This window comes from Andrographis paniculata, unplaced genomic scaffold (genome assembly GCF_009805555.1).
Source record: "Andrographis paniculata isolate CXL003 unplaced genomic scaffold, ASM980555v1 Contig50END, whole genome shotgun sequence".
Lineage (NCBI taxonomy): Eukaryota > Viridiplantae > Streptophyta > Magnoliopsida > Lamiales > Acanthaceae > Andrographis > Andrographis paniculata.
This window is the reverse complement of record NW_026137585.1, coordinates 844,366-860,233: the sequence shown is the minus strand read 5'-3', so window position 1 is coordinate 860,233 and position 15,868 is coordinate 844,366. Positions and strand designations below refer to the sequence as shown.

Here is a 15,868-nt window from a genome sequence, read left to right as displayed (position 1 = left end):
ATTAGCTTCCGATATGGTATCAAAGCCTAGGCTAGGTCTTGAGTTCGAGTCTTGTCATATGCATGTGCAAGTTTCGCAGATCCCGGGTATATGAATAATGGCGATGAGAGCATAATTTTGTATTTAATTAATAAATGATGAAAATGGACGGCTGAGACTCAAATTTGGAGCCGATCCAGACCGCCTGTTTTGATGCATTGAACTTGGCATACGTGCACATGATAGTGTCTGATTCCCGAAATGTTAGAAAATTCCACGTAGTTTGCGTATGGGGAATTTCTACCCCAAACTTTTAAGCGTGTGTTTGTTAGTAAAAATATAGGGTGTCTCTACCGGTGATATTTTGATCTTGAGCTTTGGTTTTAAATACTTCCTCTTACCCTTAATAACCTATTCATTTTAATTTTAATTTTTAAATTTTGATTTGTCTCATAATAATTATTTTAAATAACTGTATTATCTATCTAATATTACAAATACCTGCAACTTACAATATATTATATAAATATCATTAATTTATATCAGAGTTATTTTAGTCATTTCTATTTTATTCTTATTATATTTTAATATAATAATAATATTTCTAAAACTCATAAATAACAAACGGATACATAGATACGAGATAGAAAGAATAATAAAATTTTGAATTGAAATAATATTTTGACGATATTTAAAATATAAATTTAATTTTTAAATAATATTTTAGTATAGTATTTTTAAAAAAATATTATTATTATATTTTAATACATTTAAAAAAAAAAAGTTACTGCGTTGCTAAGTTGAGATTATTAATTATTATCTTTTTAATAAAATACACCCTTACCACACCCACTCTTCATTCCACGTCCGATTTCGGATTTTTTTTTTTGGGAAAGAAAACAGTTTTAAAAACAAAAAACCCGACGGTTTACGGTTCAAAACATAGACAGGTTCGGTTTTGCTCGTTAGAGGTACGGTTCGACCGGAATCGCCGCTCTGAAACAGGAGAACTGGTTCGAAAGCGGTTGGGCAAGTCTAATTATAGGTCTGGAATAAAAGGCTCCAACCCAAATTATAGCCCCATTTATTACTGGATCCGATCCATATTAGAGAGCCCAACAAGTCCATTTCTAATTACATGCAATGACGATTATACCCTTCGTCGTCTTCCCAAAACCTCCAGGTTCTTTGATGGGAGGTTGAATTTATCGAAGGGATTCGTTCCGAGTGTTGATTTTGCAAGGAAAAGAATGGAAGATTCCAACGGAAGATCAACAGAAATGGTTGTTGAAGTCGAAGAGGATAGTCAAGACGACGGCTTGTTTGTGGAGCTGAGACTGTATTGCGTCCAGTTGCTGGAACTGCTTCAGAATCCGAAGAAGAATCACGCCTTCCTTCCTCGACTTCTCGAGCTTCTCCGGAGGTCTTCGCGCCGGTCTCTCCAGCCGTTGTTGGAGTACGCCTCGTTTCATCCGTTTTTTATTATCACTTTGCGTTTATAAGGACTTTGTGTTTCCGTCGTCAGCGTTGTTATGTTAGTTTTTCTGGTCTAGGGAAGGGTAGAGATGATTCATGGATGAAGAGTGATGGATATTTGTACAGATATTTTAAATAGATTTTACAGTATTTGGGAGTGCTGGATTCTCTATGTTGTTCAGAGAAAAAATGTAGCTTTGCTTTCTACTGATAGCTTAAGATGTTGATGTTCTCATACGAATTTGGAGAACATAAGATCTTAGATGGTGAGCTACTGCAGTCAATAATTAAAAGTTTTATGGGGTCATAAATGCCATTGTTCCCTAAGCGAGTTTGGATTTGTTTTACTCATTCGATGATCGATTACATAGAATTGTGGAGTTGATTGCTGTGTTTTGCTCTAAAAGTATTATAGTTGAAATAAAATCCTGGGCGTCTGATAAGGATCAATTCTTATTTCTTTTATAAAGAATTTAAGTCAGATACGAAGTCATAATTTGGAAAATGATAGGATAAATCTCTTTTACTTGAGCTCTATGTTGGAAACTATTGCCATTTTACAAGATGGTGCTGTAATTGAATGTAAAATGTTGTCCCTTTCTTGAAAATTAAATTATGTTTGTTTTCATTGTTTGATGGCTGACTGCTTGTGGTTTCATTTTTCAGTTTTACTCTGTCCCCATTGCTGCTTCTATTTGAAGCAGCAGTAAACTGTAGATCCTCAAGGAAGTTTGACACCAAAGATGTATCTCTAGATTTACATGACTCGGTGGCAACACATAAAGTGAGCGACTCTGTGGCAGAAGCCGTGGTTCTTTGCTTGGAGGAAATCCTGAAGAAGTGTCAGTTAGGATCTATTAATCAGGTATACGAAATAACATTGTCATTTTACGAATATTATGTACTTTAATTGCTCAGAATCAAGTTGTCTATTAGTTACTTATTATATTCCGCATCATTCGTAACTTTTTATAGGTCTTAGCAAGGAAAAAGTTATGGGTCTCTTGCTCTAATTGTCTTGAGTTGTTGCACCTGGAAGTTGAACTTGGATATGTTTTCTGTTGCACTAATTTTAGTTCACTTATAGATGGTCGTGATACTGAAGAAATTGGCGAATGGAGCAATGCTTTCTCCATCAGAAGCTTCAGAAGAGTTCCGTGAAGGAGTTATAAGGTGTTTTCGGGCACTGCTTCTAAATTTGTGTTCTTGTTCTGATGATTCCTGCCTATGCAAGCAAGCATGTGATTGGCCAATTCTTCCCTCTGAAAAGAGGTCGGGCTTACTTGTTTCAAGTAGATCAAAATGTAATTCAGTGTCAGAAGAATGTCTATTAGCGTTTCTTCAGTCTGAACTTGCTTCTCCTGCAATTGGACATTGGCTCTCTCTCTTGCTCAAGGCATGTGTTTTCCTCTGATCATGATTACTGTTTCTTGACAAGATTTGGTCTAACACATGCCATTCGTATGATTCTTCCAACTGCCTAACTTGATATGTACTTGAAGGCTGCAGATATTGAGGCCATGCGAGGTCATAGGGGTAGCTCAAGGATTCGCATTGGAGCCCTGACAACACTTAGAGTGCTTGTTGCAAAGGTGCTTTTATTGTTGTTTTTTTCTTTAAATTCGAACAACTATATGACTTATTTACTTTTGTATGTTAAACGAAACTAGGCGATAAATCCAAATAGTTGAAAGGTGCTTCTCTATCTTAGCATTACTAATGATTTTACTCCAGGGTAAAAATCGCCCACTGAATAGGAGAATCATGACCTTTAATTAAGTTAGTCATAATCTACAGTAATGTTGGTATGATCTTTCTTTTAACACATCTTGGGGGTCAAGTAACTTCTGGTCATATTTTCCTGATATATTACCATTTGCATCCGGTCCAAGAAAGAAAAGAACATGAAATTAATTATGATATTAGTGCATCTCAAGATCTAGCTATTGGTATATGGTATAAGCATCAATTTAACAAGCAGGATAGTCAATTCTCTGTTTTTCTGGAACCTACAGAGGAGCTGCTATCCCTGTATAATATATTATGATTTATTGGTTTGTGTTACAAAGTGTATGTGATGTTGCCTATGGGCATTGACTTAATTTCTCTGTGGAACTTCCAGGTCGGTACTGCAGATGCGCTGGCATTTTATTTACCAGGTGTTGTTAGCCAAATTGGGAAAGTATTGAATGCATCAAGATCAATGCTCAGTGGTGCAGCTGGAAGCCCTGAAGCCTTAGATCAGGCAATTAGAGCAATGGCTGAATATCTTGTTATAGTTCTTGGCGATGAAGTCTACACATCCAATCTTGGCTTCTTCCAGGATGATATTTCTGTTTACCACTCAAACAAAGAAAAACCTCTGATGTCATTGGTTGAGAAACTGCGTCAGCTACCTGTTAAAAATTCAGTGCATAATAACATTGAAGATTCAATTGAGTCTGGGGAGCAAAATGCTATAGTGTCTGGAAAGGATTCCATCCTGACCGAAGCTAATACTAAAGATGGATCGCTGCGTGTAAAACGTACAGCTGAGTGGTTAGCAACTACTGCTGCTCATATTAACAAGCTATTATCAGCAACATTTCCTCATGTAGGTCTATAATGGTCATCCTTTTTGGGACTATATGGTTTTCCAGTGTCAGCGGTTATATTTATTTGATATTCGGTTTTCAGATTTGTGCTCATTCAAGCAGAAAAGTGAAGCTGGGACTTTTGGCTTCCGTGGAGGCCCTTTTGTGTAAATGCAGTTGCACTCTCAAACACAGCAGATTGATGTTTTTGGTGAGCTGGATAAATGAGGCTCAGTCCTTCATTATCTTCTCTGAATATTATAATATATGATTACCACTTCATGAAAATCATAAGTAGATGAAGCTAAGTTGAAATTTTGCATTGCTTGCTGATGTAGGAGTGTCTTTGTGCTCTGGTCTGTGATGATTTTGAAGATGTCTCTTCCAATGCCCAGACATTTTTTGCATCCCTAGTTTCATCTGAAGGGAAGCCTGAACTACAGAGCAATATTGCTGAGCTTTTTAACAGGTTAACTTCTATCTATTTACTGTTCAACTTTGGTCCTGGCCGATTCTCTCATAAAAGCTGGTATGGTCATATATATTCATGTATGCATGTTTCTCTCTCTCTGTGTGTAATCTACAGGCTAGTTGAAAAGCTTCCTCAAGTCATACTCATTAATGAGGAGTTAGTTGCGCTATTGCATGTCCGGAAGTTGCTTGCTGTTACATATTTTGGTGGTCCCCAACTTGTTGCAGATTATGTTCTTCAATCTCCTGTATGATCGCTGTCCTATTCTCTTACTTTATTTATGATTTATCCATTTTGTATAGCTCTGGTATTTAACATGATACCAAGCAATGCAATGCTTGCTTGTAATCATGAAAATGCTTTATTCTCACACCTAAGTTTCCTGCCTATTTGAAAAGTTGTAAATTCACAAGATGATGTTTATTTTTCTAAATTTCCCTCAGCTTCAGCATCTTCATTTTTTTTTAATACAATTGTATTCTCTATTGTTTATATTAGTATTGATGTTGTCTAGGTGACATCTGCTCGATTCTTGGACATGTTTGCCCTCTGTTTCAATCAGAACTCTGCTTTTGCTGGTTCACTTAACAAGCTTTCTGCTAGAACTTCATCTTCTGGGTTTATGCATTCTATATTAGAGATCAAATCTATTGTCAGTGCCAGTGATCACAATTCTGAGTCTTTAGGTTTTCAAAAGAGGAAAGTCTCGTATCCATATGAGCATGTAAGAAATGATTATGAGCCGCCCAGCATGCCTCCTTGGCTTGTTAATGCAAGCAGTCAGAAACTATACCAGGCTCTTTCCGGAGTTCTCAGACTTGTTAGTCTTTTTACATTTGCAGGTTGGTTTCTTTTCCATCTTCCTTCTTCCAAAGAATTCTTTCATACTGAGTGATTCAGCCTTACACCCTACCAACTTTACTTTTTTGTAGATTCTCGAAGTGAGGGATCTTATTCTGTTTTAACTGATATTCTACTGGGACACTTGCGGAACTTGATATATGAGTTGCGAACAAAAGAATACAGTAAGGAAAGCTGGCATTCGTGGTTCAATAGAATCAGTTCAGGGAAATTGGTGCGTCAGGCTAGCACGGCTGCTTGTATTCTGAATGAAATGATGTTTGCGCTGTCCGATGAGGGGAGTTCTTATATTGTTAGAATGTTTCGATCTGGTCCGGAAGAATCAGAAATTTCTTTAGCCGCACATTGGGTCCAAAAGAAGAATCAGAATAATAGTGTGAGAAATCAATTGATTGATTGTGTTGGAACTATCTTACACGAGTATTTATCACCAGAAATCTGGGATCTTCCTCTTGGATTATCTTCTCGTGACCAAGCCAATGAAGATGGAGACATAAACTTGCATCTTTTAAACGACAATGCTATGCTCCATCAGGTTTCTGTACTGTACACTGTGCTCTTTTGATTAATCATATCTCAACATTCAGTTGGAAGACCATTGTGTGTAAATAATAACTTATCGAATTTTCTTTTGACAGGTTATTATTGAAGGCATTGGTGTACTTAACATCTGTCTAGGAAAAGATTTTTCAACTTGTGGGTTCCTTCACCAATCACTTTATATGTTGCTTGAAAATGTTATTTGCTCAAATTTCCAAGTCAGCAGAGCAGCTGATGCTGTCCTACGTGCTATCTCCGTTGCTCAAGATTGTCAAACTGTGAGTATAGATGATGATTATTCATTTGTCTAGTGTGTTCCAATCGATAATAACTAAATAAAACACTTGCAGGTGGGTCACTTGGTACTAGAAAATGCAGACTATGTGATCGATTCAGTGTGTAGGCAACTTCGTCACTTAGATCTTAGCCCGCACGTGCCAAATGTTCTTTCTGCCATGCTTTCCTACGTTGGCGTGGCTGATAAAATATTACCATTATTGGAAGAGCCGGTACGTGTCAGATATATTTGGGCACTCCTGTTTTTGTCGTGTTGTGATGATATTTGCTTCAATCAGAGGCGTTTCTTCTTTGATTTATGTTCACTACTCTTGTAACGTGATGCACGGGAATTGTGCAGATGCGAGCAGTCTCTATGGAGCTTGAAATTCTTGGCAGGCATCAACACCCTAATTTGACCCTCTCCTTTTTGAAGGTGATCATCTTTCTGTATTTATGCTATTTCACTATTTCGATTGCATACTTATAAAAACACTGCAAGAGGATATTAAACATATCATGCTAACAAATACTAGATATTTATGTTTTTTTTAGCTTTCAAGTATTCGGAATTTTAGTTAAAATAATAGTTTGATGTGATGTTTTATTTGAGAAAAAAGACCGAATAGTAAAAAATCAAAATAAAACCTCAAAAAAAAAACAGTTAGTTACCGAACCAACTTCTGTGCTGATTCACTGTTACCTTAATATATTGTAACAATTTTCTTAGCAGTAGTTTCTTGCAGTGATAATTAATCGACAGCCTAAGGTATGCTATTCCCATGTTTAGGCAGTTGCTGAAATAGCTAAAGCCTCCAAGCACGAGGCTTATAAATTATCTACAAGAGCAAAGACGTACGAGGACGAGGTCAACTCAAAGATTTCAATTCAAACAAGTAAGCATCTTTGTCCATTCCAAGACTCTATGTTTGTAATAACTAATAATACCGTTCGATTGATAGATGAGTTCTTGTAAGTACTTTCAAAAGTTAAAAAAACTGGTTAAGGTTTACTAGATAGCCAATACTGTGATTCGTCATCAGAGTCAGTATGTTGAGTATATCTTTAATTAATCGTAAAGAATGGTCAGAGAAGGCTCTGAAACATGTTATGTTCGAAACTTGTTATTATATTGGCTTTATTCCAAAATAGGTGGAGTTTCTACGATGAAAGAGGAGGAATGGGAGCTGATTTTGTTCAAGTTCAACGACTCCAAAAGATACAGGCGAATAGTTGGATCGATTGCCGGTTCTTGTTTAGTTGCTGTAACTCCATTAATTGCTGCAACTGATCCGGCAGAATGTTTGACAGCGCTGGATGTCGTCGAGGTATAAATCCAACACCTTTCCCGTAGAAATTTTTGGTTTCAGATTCCGAGAAAAACAACTATTAATACTCTTTATCCTCTGAATTTTATCTCTCAATTCTCTTGTAGGATGGTATTACGGTACTTGCAAAAGTGGAAGAAGCGTATAAACGCGAGACTGAGACGAAGGAGACAATCGAGCAATTCATACAGTCACAATCATTCTACAATCTGATGGACACTCTCGGTGCTTCCGAGGATGACACTGTCGAGAACCGACTGCTCCCTGCTATGAACAAAATCTGGCCGTTCTTCATCGCCTGTTTCCGGAACAAGAATCTAGTCGTAAGCGATCTTTCATTCCCTGCTTTTTTAGCGCAAAATCTAAACAATTACTGCCGCCTTAAAATTTCCCTCCGTTTCCACAGGCCGTTCGAAGCTGCTGCCGCACGATCAGCAATGTAGTGCCAATCTGCGGCGGCGATTTCTTCACACGGCGCTTCCATTCCGACGGTGTCCATATCTGGAAGCTTCTAACCACATCCCCATTTCACAAGAAACCATTCTCCAAAGAAGACAGGGCACCTTTACAGCTTCCTTACAGGCGCGGCCCCGATGATTCGGCACCGGCCGAGACGTCCAACCTCAAAGTCCAGGCGGCAATCCTCGACATGATCGCGGAGTTATCGGGGAACAAAAGAAGTGCTCCAGCGTTGGAAGCAGTCCTCAAAAGGGTCACCGGCATCGTAGTTGGAATAGCGTGCAGCGGCGTAAAGGGCCTTCGAGATTCTTGCGTAAATGCTCTGGTGGGACTAGCCTCTATCGACCCGGATCTCGTCTGGCTACTTCTGGCCGATGTGTACTACTCTCTGAAGGAAGATCGGCCTCGCCGGCCGGGAGACGACTTCCCGGAAATCGAAGAGGTTCTGCCGGCCGGGAAGGTTTATCTGCATGAGGTGTATGGAGGGCAGAGCTATGGTTTTGATGTGGATTTTGGTTGTGTTGAGTTTGTGTTTGAGAAGATGAATGCCGAAGCTGAAAGGGTATTATGAGTAAATGAGGTATTACATTACATTACATTACATTATTTGTTGTGTAAATATAGGGTGTTGTTTTTAATGGTTTGTATTTATATTTAGAGATTGAAAATACCTAAAATTTAAATTAAAATAGTACTGTGTAATTGATGCTATATTTTAAATTTATAATTAGAAATAGGGGTATCAAATTAAAGGAAAATCGAATTAATTGTGACTTGCCTCGAAGATTAGCATACAATGTATATTTTCAATTAATTGCGACTCGCCGCGTACATCAGCGGTCCAAATTGCGCTAAGGATGCGACGAGAATCACAGGCCGTTGATTTCAAAAAGCACAAGAATGGCCATTCATCAGAGGAAGGGAGGGAAATCAGGGATGGCACTCCATCGATCCATTTCAACATTATAAACCGATCTGTATGTTGCCATGTTCATCTTCTTCTGCTGTACGACATGGAAACTGGAAGAAATGGCGGTGGCGGAAGTGCTGGAGGAGAGGCGAAGATGCCGGAAGGCGTCGCCGGAGGAAATGGAGAAGCCGCGAATCGAGACGACATCGATCGAAATAACGAACCTCTGCGGCCGTCTCCGGCGACGGAATATGGAAAGGAAAATGCGCCGGCAAGTGCTCCGAAATCCGACGGGAAAGCAAACGCCGCGGAGGTTTCGAAGGAAAGTGGTAACCACGCGCCACCACAGCAGGTAACTGACGCTAAAAACGCGGCCGCAAAGGAGAGTGAGATCCACGCGCCTCCACCTCCGGTCACCGAAGGTAAAGAGAAGGAGCAGATCCAAAAAAATGAGATCCACGCGCCTCCGTTTCCAGTCACTGAAGCTAAAGAGGAGCAGATCGGAAAAGGTGAGATCCACGCGCCGGTCACCGACTCTAAAGAAAAGCACATTCAGGCAAGCGACAACCACGCGCCGCCGCAGAACGAAGCCACGGAAGGAACCGTCAAGGCGGAAGAAGCTCCGTCCACATCCGGCGCAACCGACGGCGAAGCTTCTCCGACGAACGCCGAGAAGAATTCCATCTCCGACATGAACGATTGCGAGAAGAAAGCATTAGCCGAGCTCCGATCGATGGTCGAACACGCCATTGTCAAAAACAAGCTATTGCAGAGCACCGAGGAATTCGAGAAAGTTCCAGAAACTTCCACAGAAGAAAAATCTAACAAAGACGTCTCAATCTGGGGGGTGCCATTGTTGCCGAGCAAGGGCGATAAATGCACAGACGAGGTCCTCCTAAAGTTCCTGAGGGCCCGGGACTACAAGGCTAGCGACGCCTTCGAAATGCTTAGAAACACTCTCCAATGGCGGAGGCAGAACAACATCGACGCCATCGCTGAAGACAATTCTGGCGACGACGCCGACGAAGAATACGCCGCCTTCGGCTACATGAAGGGCTCCGGCGTTGACGGCCACCCGATATGCTACAACGTATACGGTGTGTTTGCCGACGATGCAATGTACAACCGGACGTTCGGTTCGGAGGCCGGGCGCGATCGATTCTTGCGATGGAGGTTGCGATTATTGGAGAAGGAGATTCGGAAGCTCGATTTTCAGCCCGGTGGAATATCGTCGATGATCCAAGTTAACGATCTCAAGAATGCTCCCGTGCCGTCGAGGAAGGATCTCCGGCTCGCCACGAGAGGAGCCGTTGAGATCCTTCAAGACAATTATCCCGAGTTTGTCGCCAAAAATGTGCGTTTGTCGTCAACTCGCCTAAAAATCTTACCTTTGGTTATATTCGCGCTCATACCGATCTTCTCATCTTTGGTATAGATCTTCATCAATGTCCCGTTTTGGTACTATGCGTTCAACGCGCTCTTGTCGCCGTTCCTAACGCAACGGGCGAAGAGCAAGTTCATCTTTAGTCGACCATCAAGCGTCACCGAAACGCTTCTCAAGTAATCCCAACGTTTTTATGCTCGGTTTAACTTAAAAACGCAATGTACATTCTTAACAACGGTGATGGCGATAGGTGCATTGCCGTGGAGCAAATACCGATGAAGTACGGAGGACTACAAAGAGATGATGATCCCGAGTTCTCCACGCAAGACACAGCTTCTCAAGTTGTAATCAAGGCCGGCGCAACCGGAACCGTAGAAATCCCGATGCCAGAGGTGATCCAACGAACAAACCTAAAAAATCCATAGATACAATTTTTTTGAAGTAAAACGCTGAGAACTTGCTAATAAACAACAAAATGATCGTATTACTCGACATAATTGGTTGAATTTACAACTTTATCGAATAGTATGATTATTTTGTTATTGCTAGCAATTGTATGTCAGTATCTGATCCGAACAGGGTAATGACACAAAAACATATGCTTTTAGGTCGGAAAAACGATGATTTGGGACTTGAGCATATGTGGTTGGGACGTGAATTACAAAGAGGAGTTTGTACCGACGGACGAGGAGTCGTACACGGTGATAGTAAAGAAGGGGAGCCACCGGGAAGACATTTTCGACTTAGTTATTACTAGCTTAAAAAAACAAATGATCACTTTCTGTTTTTGCGGGTTAATAATTATAACTACAATTTTGTATTAATTAAATTATATAGAGAGAGTTTTTACTATAAACTTTTGTCGTACTAATATGATTGTTAGTATTTTTTATTTGGTATATTCTAAAATATTTATAATTTCTATAATTTTATTTATTTATTAATATAATTTATAAAATATTTACAAATGAAAATTTATAATTTTGAACTTTTAAACTGCGTTAAATATTTATTTATTTATAAATTTAATCAAAAGTGATCGCGTGGCCTAATGGATAAGGCGCTCGCCTCCGGAGCGGGAGATTGTGGGTTCGAGTCCCATCGCGATCGGATAGTAAATTGTTATTTTTTCTTCCTATTTTTTTTTTTAAAAACAAGTTTTTATTATTTTTTTTCCTACTTTTTTTTCAAAAAACAAGTTTTTATTATTTTTATTTACTCTTTTATTCAAATTGAAAATGATATATTTATTATTTCTTTTTAAATAAAATTATTATTTATAAATAATAATAATAATAATAATAATAATATATTATCATTCTATTAGCAATGTTTTTTTTTTTTTTTTTTTTTTTTTAACTCCATCTTTCATGTCTAATCTAATATATATATCATATATTTTTAGAATGAAGGTCTATCATCTCAATTTCAAGTACTGTATTTTTTTTTTGGAATTTTGTAGAATAAAAAACTTAAATAAAATAATTTTGATTAGTTTTTAAGTTTTTTTAGAATATTATATTAATTTAGAATCTTTAATTTTTAAAAGTTTATAATTTATGAAAATTTATATTAATTTAAGAATTTTAGACTTAGAAAAATTATAATAACAATATTTTTATGAAAAATTAATGTAATTCAATATTTTATTTCCAAAAAAAATTTATTTATTTTTAATTTACCTGATATATTATATATATCTTAACTATCATATATAGCTATGTATTTTTTTTTTTATATTTGAGAAGAATATGACTATTGCCCTAGTATATATATATCTATACATACCTCTTTTTTTATTTAGTTTTTAATTATTTTATTTTTATTATATATATATATATTTCATTAAATTTCCTTCGTTTACAACACAAACACAAAACCAATCCATGGGCAAGAAAACAAACATAATTCCGGTCACCGGAATATTATGGTAACAAAAAATTAATTGATGTAAACGCCACGCCGGTCACCTTCTTACGCCGGGACCGGGACAGCTTCGTCGAGGGCCAACACGCCCGGCAGTTCTTTCCCTTCCAACAACTCCAAACTGGCGCCGCCACCAGTCGAGATGTGGCTCATCACCTCCGCCACCCCCACCTTCTCCACTGCCGCCACCGAATCTCCCCCGCCGATGATCGTCGTCACTCCCTTCTTACTCAGCTCCGCCAGCTTGTTCGCTATTGCCTGTGCCGACCGACCCCACATTTAGCTCAAAATAATTCAAAATTTACTATTCAAATAAAAACTCAAAATTCAGACCCTCAGACAAATGCATTTCTTGCCCAATTTAATAATGGAATAAATTTAACAAATCGATTAAAAAAAATTAAAACTAAATTTGACGGACAAAAGCAATAATAGTTAGGAGTTTGAACTAAAATTTTACCTTCTCTTTTCTTTTTTATAATATATTAAATAAAAATAATAATTTGATTTAATACTTTCCAAATTAAAAAAAAAAAACAAACGTTTTCACAACCAGACCTTAAATAAACATATCCTAATAATTACGGGTGTATTCCTGTGAGGTCTCAAACCAGGATTGCACTATTTATCAAAATTTTCGATTATTTATATTAAAAAAAAAAACTAAAATTTTATTTAAGACAGCTTATCATATATAGATATATATCACATCAAATATAATTTCGATTCAAATTTTTACCATTTACTCTAAAATCGAATCCAAACTTCAAACGAACGCGCCCACAAGTGAAATTATGTCTCGACGGAAAGAATGAATTCACAAAGAAATAGCGTACCTCTGTCCCGACCGCAAACTTATCGAACTCGAACACGCCCATAGGCCCATTCCAGATGACGGTCTGAGTAGTCTCGAGGGCACTGTTGAACGTCTTGATAGAGTCAGGGCCAATGTCCAAACCCATCCACCCATCCGGGATTGCAGATGCCGGCACAATCTGCAATGCTTTTCATGTTTAAGACAATACAGTAATAAAACTCGAGTCTTCGGACAGAATTACCAAAACCTCACAGCACCTTGCTGTCTGCATCGGGAGCGAACTTGTCAGCTATAACAACATCGGTCGGCAGCAAGAGATCGACCCCTTTTTCCTTCGCCTTTTGCAGGAGTGACGTGGCAAGATCGAGCTTGTCAGCTTCGACTAGAGACGATCCAACAGACAGCCCTTGCGCCTTGTAAAATGTGAAGATCATACCGCCGCCCAACAGCAATATATCGCACTTCTCGAGCAGCGATTCGATCACTCCGATCTTAGACGAGACCTTCGATCCGCCTACAATGGCGGCAAACGGTCTTTTTGGGCTCGAAACAGCGCCAACGAGATAGTCGAGTTCCTAAACAGAACAAATGCAAAAAAATCGAAGGTAAACAACCAAAAAGAAATCAATCCAACGATTAAAAATTAATAATCGTTTCAAGTTGAGCCATTTAACCTTTTGGAGAAGGAAACCAGAGACTGAGGGCTTCAAGAATTTCGTGACGCCCTCAGTCGAAGCGTGCGCTCTGTGTGCAGTGCCAAATGCATCGTTTACGTATAGATCAGCTAATGCAGCAAGTTTCTTTGCGAATTCGGGGTCGTTTTTTTCTTCCTCTTTGTAGAACCGAACATTTTCGAGCAGAAGGACGCTGCCGTCCGGGAGTGACTCCACCAGTTTCTCAACCTCCGGGCCAATGCAATCGTCGGCTTTCACAACCTGGATCGATTTCTCTCCATGTAAAAACATATTTATGTATAATGCGTATGTACACGAGTTAATGTGTGTTTGATGGATTGTAATTACCTGAATCTTGAGCAACTCGGATAGCCGAGGAACAATGGGCGCCAAGCTGTATTTTGGGGTGACGCCTTTCGGCCGGCCCTGGATTATTTAGGTATTAGAATGAAATCGACATACGAGTAAAACAACAAAATATCTGTGTCAAAAGATTCAATCCCAAAACGATATGAATGCCTGAGTATTTTGATTCATCAGATTCGTCTGTGCTGTTTTGTTCAACAGAGAAGTATTTGATATGATTTAGCAGATTTCTTATATGATTCGACATATGTTTAATTACATTTGACACCGCAATCCTAAGACTATATATAATCTGATCTTCGTTAGATTATAAAAGAAGAACAAGTAACGATTAAGTTTGCATTCAATACTATGCTAAGTTACTAACAACATCATCACATGAACTACTTCCCATAAATGATGTTCAAATCCAAAAACACTCCAAAACTACGGTATATGATCGCTGCATAGCCATGGAAAACTGGAGAGTTTCTAATTTACAACAAACACGAAGCGAGCAGATTCAGATATAGATGATGTAAATAAGAGACAATTTTCGAGAGGCAAATCTCAATCAATTTTCATCAATTAATGGAAAAACACAAATGCACAACGAATTTCAAATCAGTAGTAACCAGGGACAGTTTCAGGTGAAAAAACAAAATGAAATTAGGGTTTTAGCAGAGTCGAGAGAGACGACTGACCAAGTGACTGGAGAGAATGACTTTAGCGCCATTGCTGATCAAGTGCTGAATGGTCGGAACAGCAGCTCGAATCCTTGTGTCATCCGTGATGTTCTGATTGTCGTCCAGAGGCACATTCAGATCCGCTCTGACGAACACCTTCTTCCCCTTGAGGTCCACCGCGGACAGGTCGCCGACGCTCTTCTTCGCCATCGAGGCGACGCCGCGCACCGGCTTCGAGGAGGTTCTGAACGACATTAGCTTCGCGGCGACGTGGTGGGAGAGGAGGGGGTCCGCGGTGGCGGAGGAGAAGCCGAGGCGGCGGAGGGAGGGTTTAGCGAGGAATCGAGGGGAGGAGACTGCGGCAGCCCTGGCGGTGGAGGCCGCCGCCTTGGGAATGGCGCAGAAGGCGGGGGAAGCGGCGGTGGACGCCATGGACGGAGGCGAATTGGAGAATAAGGATTAGGAGAGAGAGGGATTGAATTTGTGTGGAGAATGAAGAAAGAAATGGGATTGGGCACCTGTTTCTTATCGATAGGCAACCTCTGGTTGAAGATAAAATGAGAGCTTCGATGATTTTCAGGTTCTCCACTTTTCCACTCTCCACTACACTCCGCAAATACTATAACATAAAATAAAATAAAAATTGTTCCATAGTATTATTTTTTCTAAGTCTCACTTAAAAATTATAGTATACAAATTCTATTTTTAAATATAATTTTTACAGGTGCATTATTATTATTATTATTTTATTTTTTATTTTATTTTTTATGGCATGAAAAATCGGCTATTTTACAAGTGTATTTTGAAAATGCTATACATGGTATAAATATTGTTATTGTACTTAAATCAATTAATATACTTGGCTATGTAAAATTATACTTCCTTCATTCCAAAAAAGATGTCTATTGAAAGTGGGCACAAGAAGGTATAAAGTAGAAAATAAAAAACTAAAATATTTTTTTTTTTAAATAATTTTAAAAAATAGATTAGAGTAATCATTAGGAATAATTTGAAATGTATAAATAATTTTATTATAATATAAAAAAACAAGACAAAAAAATTCTATTGAAAATGAGAAAGTATATGTGTAAACTAAATGAAACCAACTATCATATTAATATGATCAAATCAACATAAAATCTCTTCACTTTGTTATAATATA

General features: G+C 38.5%; 4 protein-coding genes and 1 non-coding gene across 5 annotated transcripts in view; 3 read left to right on the top strand and 2 right to left on the bottom strand.

Moving 5' to 3' along the window:
• Nucleotides 1-15,868, bottom strand: part of LOC127253313 (elongation factor 2) — an 83,697-nt gene that overhangs the window by 41,540 nt on the left and 26,289 nt on the right. The window lies entirely within an intron of this gene.
• Nucleotides 1,144-8,675, top strand: LOC127253310 (uncharacterized). The gene is made up of 17 exons (XM_051277834.1): nucleotides 1,144-1,435; nucleotides 2,122-2,320; nucleotides 2,543-2,845; nucleotides 2,952-3,047; nucleotides 3,578-4,048; nucleotides 4,132-4,239; nucleotides 4,367-4,497; nucleotides 4,615-4,747; nucleotides 5,015-5,342; nucleotides 5,433-5,896; nucleotides 6,000-6,179; nucleotides 6,252-6,410; nucleotides 6,539-6,613; nucleotides 6,968-7,073; nucleotides 7,330-7,505; nucleotides 7,613-7,828; nucleotides 7,912-8,675. The coding sequence occupies exons 1-17, from the start codon at nucleotides 1,230-1,232 to the stop codon at nucleotides 8,533-8,535; spliced, it is 3,975 nt and encodes a 1,324-aa protein (XP_051133791.1). The 5' UTR covers nucleotides 1,144-1,229; the 3' UTR covers nucleotides 8,536-8,675.
• On the top strand, nucleotides 8,822-11,373 carry LOC127253200 (patellin-4-like). Its single transcript, XM_051277649.1, has 5 exons — nucleotides 8,822-10,228; nucleotides 10,310-10,434; nucleotides 10,509-10,650; nucleotides 10,867-11,051; nucleotides 11,319-11,373. Exons 1-5 carry the CDS (start codon nucleotides 8,822-8,824, stop codon nucleotides 11,371-11,373), a joined length of 1,914 nt encoding a protein of 637 aa, XP_051133606.1.
• On the top strand, nucleotides 11,296-11,368 carry TRNAR-CCG (transfer RNA arginine (anticodon CCG)). Its single transcript has one exon. It is a non-coding gene; the product is annotated as a tRNA-Arg (tRNA).
• LOC127253314 (phosphoglycerate kinase, chloroplastic) lies at nucleotides 12,099-15,295 on the bottom strand. The gene is made up of 6 exons (XM_051277842.1): nucleotides 14,725-15,295; nucleotides 14,024-14,101; nucleotides 13,676-13,936; nucleotides 13,259-13,576; nucleotides 13,021-13,179; nucleotides 12,099-12,442 (listed from the first exon to the last, which is right to left on the bottom strand). Exons 1-6 carry the CDS (start codon nucleotides 15,136-15,138, stop codon nucleotides 12,233-12,235), a joined length of 1,440 nt encoding a protein of 479 aa, XP_051133799.1. The 5' UTR covers nucleotides 15,139-15,295; the 3' UTR covers nucleotides 12,099-12,232.